This window comes from Poecilia mexicana, unplaced genomic scaffold (genome assembly GCF_051168715.1).
Source record: "Poecilia mexicana isolate PSO_F unplaced genomic scaffold, ASM5116871v1 scaffold_4, whole genome shotgun sequence".
Taxonomy (NCBI): domain Eukaryota; kingdom Metazoa; phylum Chordata; class Actinopteri; order Cyprinodontiformes; family Poeciliidae; genus Poecilia; species Poecilia mexicana.
This window is the reverse complement of record NW_028263373.1, coordinates 1763313-1771838: the sequence shown is the minus strand read 5'-3', so window position 1 is coordinate 1771838 and position 8526 is coordinate 1763313. Positions and strand designations below refer to the sequence as shown.

At 36.5% G+C, this 8526-nt stretch overlaps 2 protein-coding genes across 2 annotated transcripts; both read right to left on the bottom strand.

Annotated features, from left to right (window-relative positions):
* Positions 1 to 402: 402 nt before the first annotated feature.
* On the bottom strand, positions 403 to 3379 carry LOC148159865 (uncharacterized). The gene is made up of 5 exons (XM_088005235.1): positions 3376 to 3379; positions 3159 to 3334; positions 2053 to 2096; positions 1847 to 1980; positions 403 to 833 (listed from the first exon to the last, which is right to left on the bottom strand). Exons 1-5 carry the CDS (start codon positions 3377 to 3379, stop codon positions 541 to 543), a joined length of 651 nt encoding a protein of 216 aa, XP_087861361.1. The 3' UTR covers positions 403 to 540.
* Positions 3380 to 4727: 1348 nt separating this feature from the next.
* On the bottom strand, positions 4728 to 6939 carry LOC148159864 (uncharacterized). The gene is made up of 2 exons (XM_088005237.1): positions 6891 to 6939; positions 4728 to 6170 (listed from the first exon to the last, which is right to left on the bottom strand). The coding sequence occupies exons 1-2, from the start codon at positions 6937 to 6939 to the stop codon at positions 5830 to 5832; spliced, it is 390 nt and encodes a 129-aa protein (XP_087861363.1). The 3' UTR covers positions 4728 to 5829.
* Between the last annotated feature and the right edge of the window lie 1587 nt (positions 6940 to 8526).

Below are 8526 nucleotides of genomic sequence, written 5' to 3'. Positions count from 1 at the left end.
TTAGCTTGCTAGTTAAATATTTAGTTAGAAACTTTGACATTAATAAATTAAATAATTATGTGGTTATATAAAGGTTTGCAAGACACAGCTGTTGTTTTGATCGTCCACTTCTGGTAATCAGAAAGAGAATTAGCATGTCAGCTAAATGTTTAGCTCTGAGCTAAATGTTTAGCTTCAACTAAATATTTAGACTTCCAAACAAGTGATCTATGTTTTTCTACTAAGAGAAAAATTATCCATAGCTGCCAACGTTCAAATAAAGTCAACAAACGCAACATTTCAGCAATGCCAGCAGTTGGGCACGGTGGTGGAAGTATGGTGTTTGGGGATTGTTTTTCAGCCCCTGGATTTGGGGTTTCTCTGTGACCTTTTGTGTTTTTGCTGCTGAAATTAGTTCAGAACTTGGTGAAAACCAGATCATTTTTATTTCCTGATGAGTAAAAACTTAAAACTCCACTTTGTTTACTCTATCATCTAATCCACACAGTTAATAATTTCAGATTTTAGGAGATGGCAGCCAGCAGTGAAATCCAGTAGCTGTCAGTCCTCTGAGCAGACTCTCCGTCTATAAACTCCGCCATTTTGGATCGTTCCACACCAGTAGGAAGACCAGGGCTTCCAGGCTGACACCTCCCAGACTGAGGTGGCGCTGTAGCCCCAGTCTGACTTCATCCACGGCCCCTTAGCACCTGCTGATGTCACCGGCGTGTCATCGATCCACCAGAGGACCTGCTGCCGGGGCGAGGTCAGCCCCTCCAGGAGGCAGACCAGCAGGCGAGGCGACTCTGGATCCTCTGAGGAACGTTTGGACGTTAAAATCTGAATGGACGGACCTGAAGACGTGGGGGGATCAGAAAATGGAGAAAAATCAACCAAACGAACTAAAATCTGCTCTATGCGTTCCTCAAGGTTTCATATTTGGCCCACTGCTTTTTAAATTAACAATCATTACTGTGAGGATTTTATTGGACTATATTTTCACCATATACTCAAAGAAATCATTAATTTGTCACTGTGGTTATAAACTGCTGTTAAGTAAAGGTAAACCGACGTGAAACATTAAAAGAAGTTGCTCTGTAAAAAAATCTTACCATGTATTTTTGTCTAGTTTCTAGTGAAAATAACTTGGTACACTTGAAATAAGACAAAATGAAAGTTTTCATCAAGAAACAGAATCTTGTTTTAAGTCAATGATTCTAGATCCACTGGCAGATTATTTCACTTATAAAGTGGGTAAAATATTTTTTAATAAGTGAAATAATCTGTCAGTGGAACTAAAATATCAAGGAATTATTGACTTAAACTGTTATATCTTTTATGAAAAGTTACTTTTGAGTTAGTTCAGGTGAGATTTAGTTTTTACAGTGCAGCTTTGTTTATGGTTCATTTCACATTTATTTAACAACAGTTTATAACCATATTAACAAATTTATGATCTTTTATGCATATAGTTCAACTATAGCCAATAAAATCCTCACAGTAAGGATGAATGTTGATTAAAGTAACACTGGGCCACGTGCTGAGGAACGTCTAGAGCAGATTCTAGGTTATGTACTTAAAGATAATATTTTCCTAATTAGCATTAAGTTCAGTTCTAGTTCAATTGACAGATTATTTCACTTATAAAGTGGATAAAATATGTTGTAAAATGTAAATGTCTGCCAGTCCATCTACTGCTTTTTCATCAATATTAAGGAATTATTGACTTAAAACATTCTCCTGTATTTTGTTGAAAAGTTACTTGTGAGTTTTGTCTTATTTCCACTGAACTGAGATACATGAATTAGAAACTATATTAAAGTACTAGTTAATATGTTGGTGTGTTTGAGTTGTTTGGTTTCCGTACCTGCTGTCGTGTTTGTCAGGGGAAGGAAATCCGTCGTTTCTCTCCTGACGTCGACCAGCAGGTGGGTTCCATCGCTGAACACCATGGAGAAACGGACCGACCGCCGGGAAGGTTCTGACTGAACCGTCCAGCACCTTCAGAACCAGGAGGCACAGGATTAACCAAGAACACGAACACAGCAGAACCTCATCAACCTGGAGCCTCACCCGAGAAGACAGACGAGGAGAACGTTCATCCTGAAACCTTCCTCCTGTCGGACAAGACAAATGAGGATTTCACATCCAGATATGATCATAAAATGGTGAAATGGTCCAGATCAGGACTGATCCATGTTCAAACCTCATTCACTGCAAAAACACAACATCAAGTCATTCTGGTCTACTGGAAATATTTCAGTTCACTTGAAGACAAAACTGACCAAAAGTGACTTTTTAGTTAAATTTATGAGCTTGTTTTAAGTAATTTCCCTTGTTACATTTTTCCCATTTTAAAAGTGAACTTATCTGCAAATGGAACTAGATATTTTTCATCAGTATTAAGGAATTATTTACTTAAAACATTCTCCTATTTCTTGCTGAAAAGTCACTTGTTAGTTTTGTCTTATTTCAACTGTTCTAAGATATTTTCATTAGAAACTTGACCAACATTACTTGGTAAGATTTTGTGTTTTTTCAGTGTTCCTAATCCATAAATACTTCAAAAGCTAATTTTGGTCGTTTGGAAAACATTTATCAGTTAAAACTCTACAGAAAAGAAACATTTTGCTGTAGATTAAAAGCCAGGTGTTTCATGTATTTGATATATTTCATCTGTAAAGATGAGAAGCAGCCCAGTGTTTTCTGAAAACATTAACAAATATGTTAAAAGAAAATAAACAAATTTCCAGTCAGATTTTTAAAACTCCCATTTAGGTTACTGGGACTGGATTCCGATAGGTAAAGGTGTAAATAATATCTAATCATTTAAAATATATTAATATAAAATAGCCAATAGTAATTTGGGACATACATGAATATTTTTACCAAAGAAAACAAAAATACAGGCTCCATATAGACTAAATAAAATGTTTCCTTTCAATAACTGCATTAAACCAAGTCGTCATCTTAATTTATAGTGACTAAACAGTTTAATAATAAAACTCATTAATTAAAGGTAAATTTAAAAAAAGAGTCTCCTGTTAAGCATTAATTTAAAATAATGTCGTTTAATAAGCATATTAAAGGACTTAAAGAGAATGTTTCTATCTAACAATATAAACTATTCTGGCTTTCTGTGCATTTTGCTGACTGTTGTTAAATATTGACATTTTTACCTGAGAAGCCGGTTGCCGTGGATACGCTGCGTGCTGCTCCTCAGTGAGGTCAGGAAGCGGTTTGGTTCTGGGAAACAGAACCGTCAGGGAGCGTCGGAGCAGAACCTGGGCGGTCTCCAGAGGAGGCGGGCGCTCTGGGATCAGACGGACCGTTGGTTCTGTTGGTTCTGTCGGTTCTGTCGGTTGGTTCAGGAAGGAAAACAGGAAATTTTCTCACCCATGTTGTCGATTCGACTGAAAGAAACAAAAATAAAATAGGATTTCTGTTAAACTGTCAGAAACTTTAGAAAATTCAAACCTTTTTCTACTTAAATATAAAAATACATTTAAAACCCTTTTTGTTTTAGTTTTGCTTCCATGTTTATCTGATGTTCGTGTTTTTGTGACAGAAATGAGATTTATGATGAACAAAAGAAAACAGTTTCATTTTTTCCACTTTTATTTTCTTCTACACCAAATTCCATCCTTCATTCCATTTTTTAAACACATTGTCTTCAAACTTTCAAGATTAATGAGCTGTAACAGTTTTTAACCTTCATAATGTTATACTTTATTTTGTGACATTTCTATACATATTTACGTTTCTCACATCACTGGAAAGCTAAGAGTCTTGACATTCCACCTATGTGGGAAAAACAAGAATACAATCATAAATAGAGACATCTCCTTTTGTCAGATCACTCAGAAAGGTAAATTAAAATCCAACTTTTCACATCCAGATTAATGAAGTCAAATAGTTTTATGTCCACAATCCAACATAATCTGCTGCTGAAAACCTTCACATTTTCCTCCAGATGCGTTTTTTTTCATCGTAAAGATTTTATCGTAAAGATTTCATCGTAAAGATTTTATCGTAAAGATTTCATCGTAAAGATTTCAACGTAAAGATTTTATCGTAAAGATTTCATCGTAACTCCTTCATGAGCATTTTGGTAAAATAAACAACAGCTTTTCAGGATTTAACTGCAGCTCATGTCTTTCCATCTGTTTGCTTCAAGTTAGCAAACTGAGCATAAGCTGCTTTCATAGAGGTGATCAGATTAACGATTAGTAATAATTTAATCAATGAACTGGAATAACAGCATCATTTTCTTCTTGGGATAAAAAAGAAGGATGTATGTAGTTTTTCACACAGTTTTTGCGTTTTACAGTGTGTTTTGATTAATTATTATTATTATTAGCGATGAAATGATTTCCATTATGGCCTAAATAAAACCTACAGGGTGTACTTTCTTTCTGTTCTTTGATTTATCCACTGTAAAAAATAGTTAGAATTTTGACTTGACCTGATTTAAAATTTTGTTGCTTTAGTTTATTATTTATATCATTTTTCATTCGTTGTTCACTCTGAGTTGGTAATTAAAGATTAATTAGTAAAAAGTGATAAAGAAGTTTAAATAATATATCAAAACATTAATTTAATCTGTTTATTTAGTGGAAAAACTAAGAATTTTATTTTATTAGGACAATTTGTTTACCACTGACGTTAAGGAGAAAATATGAAAACAAAAAATGCGTTTAATACATTTATTAACTTGTGTGACATCAAACATGAGAGTCAGAGTCATAAACAGTGAAGAGATTTTTATTTCAGGATTAAGGAATAACTTAACTGATCAACCAGACAGCATACTTCACCAAATACATCCCATAATTTTCTTAAATAAAACAAGCAGTGAGAAGAAAAAAATCATCCTTCACTTATAAAAAGCATTTAGAAAACATTTATGATCTGTGGAAGATTCCTGTGGTGAAAGATATTTTGACTGACCGTAGCATGTTAGCATGTCTGGTTAATGTTAGCATGTCTGGTTAATGTTAGCATGACTGATTAATGTCTGGTTAATGTTAGCATGTCTGGTTAATGTTAGCATGACTGATTAATGTCTGGTTAATGTTAGCATGTCTGGTTAATGTTAACATGACTGGTTAATGTTAGCATGTCTGGTTAATGTTAGCATGTCTGGTTAATGTTAGCATGACTGATTAATGTCTGGTTAATGTTAGCATGTCTGGTTAATGTTAACATGACTGGTTAATGTTAGCATGTATGGTTAATGTTAGCATGACTGATTAATGTCTGGTTAATGTTAGCATGTCTGGTTAATGTCTGGTTAATGTTAGCATGTCTGGTTAATGTTAACATGACTGGTTAATGTTAGCATGTCTGGTTAATGTTAGCATGTATGGTTAATGTTAGCATGTCTGGTTAATGTTAGCGTTCCTCATTGCTTGGTGTGCCTGACTGCAGTTAGCCCACCAGGCGTATCTGGTAATAAATACTGCATATTTGCAGTATTTACTTTTTGCAAATCAGTCAGATTTCATGTGAACTGCCTGATTTTCATAAATTTCTGTATTTATAAAATTCTTGATCGATTCTGTGAACAGAACAAACCTTTCCCAGTACGTGGAAGGAAATAATTCCAGCTTTGTCCCAAATATAAAAAGACAAGTGAAAACAAAATACAAACTTTGTTACTTTAACATCAGTTACTAAAACTTCTCATTTTATATTTACTGATTTTATTTTTCTTCACTTGAGGTCGTCATATTGGTCCAGCTCGGGAGGTCGAAGGTCGTCTGCCCACCATGGAAACATTTGTTGCTGCTGAACTCAAATCATCGGGTTCAGAACCGATGATCCCAGAACTTCGGTTCTCTCTGAGGTTTACGGCGTCGGGTTCTTGTTCTGCTCGAAGCCGTGACTGACGCCGCAGTAATAAACAGCCGAGTCGCTCTGTTCGGACCCGCGCAGCACAAGCGACCCGTTAGCCGCGGCGGACACTTTCTGCGGGCCGACACCGTCGCCGTACCTGACGACGGAGCCGTTACCGGGGCTGAGGCTCAGCAGCAGCGTCGGGCCGTGGCCCGCCGCCTTCCGGTACCAGCTGAGGGTGGCCGGGTCCGCCGAGTCGCTGGTTCCGTTGGAGCCGTCCAGCAGGGGGCAGTGCAGCGTGGCGTCCTCCCCGACTCCCACCAGGACGGTCGGCAGGGTGGCGGCCCGGAAACCTGAGGAACAGAAACGATGAGGCTGATTTACTGTTGCTGGGCGTCTGAGGAAACAACTGACCAGAAATATAATATGAGAAACAACCAAGATAAAAAAAATTTAAAACGTACATCAGAGAAAAAATAGAAAAGATCGAGTTATAAAAGTGAATGAATTAAAGTTTCGAACAAAATGCCAAACTACAAATATTAAAAAAATATATAAATTATATAAAATGAATTGAAAAACGTAAACGTTAAACATATGAGAAAGAATTAAGGTAAAATATGAAGAATAAAAAAAATGTTAGAGAAGTTTTTTCTTTATGAGAGGCTAAATAAATAAAAATATTGTGTTAATTTCTACTGTGTAATTTCACCAATGGCAGCAAATACAGTTTGAACAAAATTTCTAACAAAATAAGATAAAATAAAGAGAATATCTGTTAGTCTGAAATAACAGATGTTCTATATTATTCCTTGTTATTTTTGATTAACTCATGTTTACATTTCACCCTTGCTAAATTGACTTAGTAATTATTAAAGCTGAAAATATTTTTTCTTAGTAACTTGTGCTACAAACTGTCAGATATAAAAAAAAAAAAACATTTTATTTTTGTTTTGCAGATTCTGTGAGAAACTTTAATATTTTTCAATGAAAATCTGCTTAAATAGTTTCCTTTTGAGACCTTTCTTACTGAAATAACAATAAATAGTCTTTGTGAGTTAAGTGGGACTCACCGCTGAGAGCGAGGAGGAAGACGATGACCTGCAGACGCCTCATCTTCATCAGAATGAGTGAGGAAGCTGATGCGTTTCGTTATAAACAGCAGATGTTTACTTCCCAACTGCTGACGATTTTTATCCAGCTGCTGTTTTTCAGACACAAACTTTGCTCAGGATTTCCTGATGTTTACCCGTTTTACTAAAACACCTGTTTTAACTGAAGGTAATTTAATTATCCATCGAGGAAAAGGGATCAACAAAACCCAAAGACAATAACAAAGACAAAACCCAAGTGGAAATAACTGAAATATTTATTAAAATCCAAGAAACAAATCCACATGTAGTGTGTGTGACTGCTCAGCAGGGGGCAGTGTAACCCTCCATCAGATCAAGTTCTGCTTTACCATTATGCTTTACTTTTATACTGGTCTGTCATATTACATGAATTTAACATTATGGATGTAACTCAAGAAAATGCAGGAAAACATTTTCTTGGGACATTTTGTTTATTCGATCAATATTACAACTTTGTTACAACATGAGTAATATTTATATCAGTATGTATTGGTAGCATTTTGACTTCCATCTTATGACTTTATTGTATTATCACAAGAATAAAGATTCGTTAGTACAACTTTATTCTCACCTTATTATTATTATTCTATTATTGCAAATTTATTTCTGGATTAGTGCGACTTTATTTTCTTATTTAGAACTTTTGTTTTCCTGCTCTGGCCCTAATATCCCATCGTATGATTATACTTACACATAATTTGTAGTTTTCCCACAGTGACACTGGTATGGTGTTTCCCGTGTGTGTGTTCTCAGGTGACAGGTCAGGTGACTAACCTATCTGAAGCACATACCTTGTAGGAGTACGGTTTCTCTCCTGTGTGTCTGACACCGTGAAAGACCTGTTACACTCTACAGGAATACACCCCTTCTGCCTGTGTGTGTGTGTGTGTGTGTGCATTTGTTTGTAATACCTTGTGGGGACTGGAGTCTGGTCCCTACAAGGGGAAACTCTATATTTGGGTCAGAGGTCAGATTTAGGGCTAAGGTATGAATTGAGTTTTGGTTAGGGTTAGGAAAAGGGTAAAGGTAAGGTTTAGGCTGTAGAAATGAATGGAAGTCAATGGAAAGTCCTCACAAAGATAGCCACGCAAACTGTGTGTGTGTGTGTGCGTGTGTGTGTTGTTGTGACGGGTCAAACTGTTGCTGCGTCTGAAGTATTTCTCATACCGGTTACAACCATAGGGTTTCTCGTGTGATTTAAGTACGTAGACTTTCTGAAACTCTTCCCACACCTCACAGGAGAGCAGTTTGCTTTGATGAGTTTTAGGTTTTCAGTCTCTCACCTCATCAGAGCCTTCTGGTTTTCTGACGCCTCTTCATCGCTGCTCCATCCAGAGTCTTTGTTAACGCTGCCATGTTGGCCCCCAGCTTCAAGAGTCACTGGAAACCTTCCAGCTTCCTGTTTCATTACAAGCTGCTCTTCTTTGGTTGGTCAACGTTTCGTCCTTCATCTCTGCCATCTGCAGTGGTTCCGGTTCCTGTTGTTCCTCTTTGACATCCACAGGTTCTGGTTTCTGCCGTGGTTCTGATGGAGTGTGGAGTATTTCCTGGTTAGTCTTCAGTTTTAAACCAGTAG

Coding starts and splice junctions, on each gene's coding strand:
- LOC148159864 (XM_088005237.1), bottom strand. CDS start 6,939: ATGAAGATGAGGCGTCTGCAGGTCATCGTCTTCCTCCTCGCTCTCAGC. Junction 6,171..6,890: donor CTTCCTCCTCGCTCTCAGCG/GTGAGTCCCACT, acceptor TCTGTTCCTCAG/GTTTCCGGGCCGCCACCCTG.
- LOC148159865 (XM_088005235.1), bottom strand. Junction 2,097..3,158: donor CACGGCAACCGGCTTCTCAG/GTAAAAATGTCA, acceptor CTTGTCCGACAG/GAGGAAGGTTTCAGGATGAA. Junction 1,981..2,052: donor CTCCTCGTCTGTCTTCTCGG/GTGAGGCTCCAG, acceptor CTGGTTCTGAAG/GTGCTGGACGGTTCAGTCAG.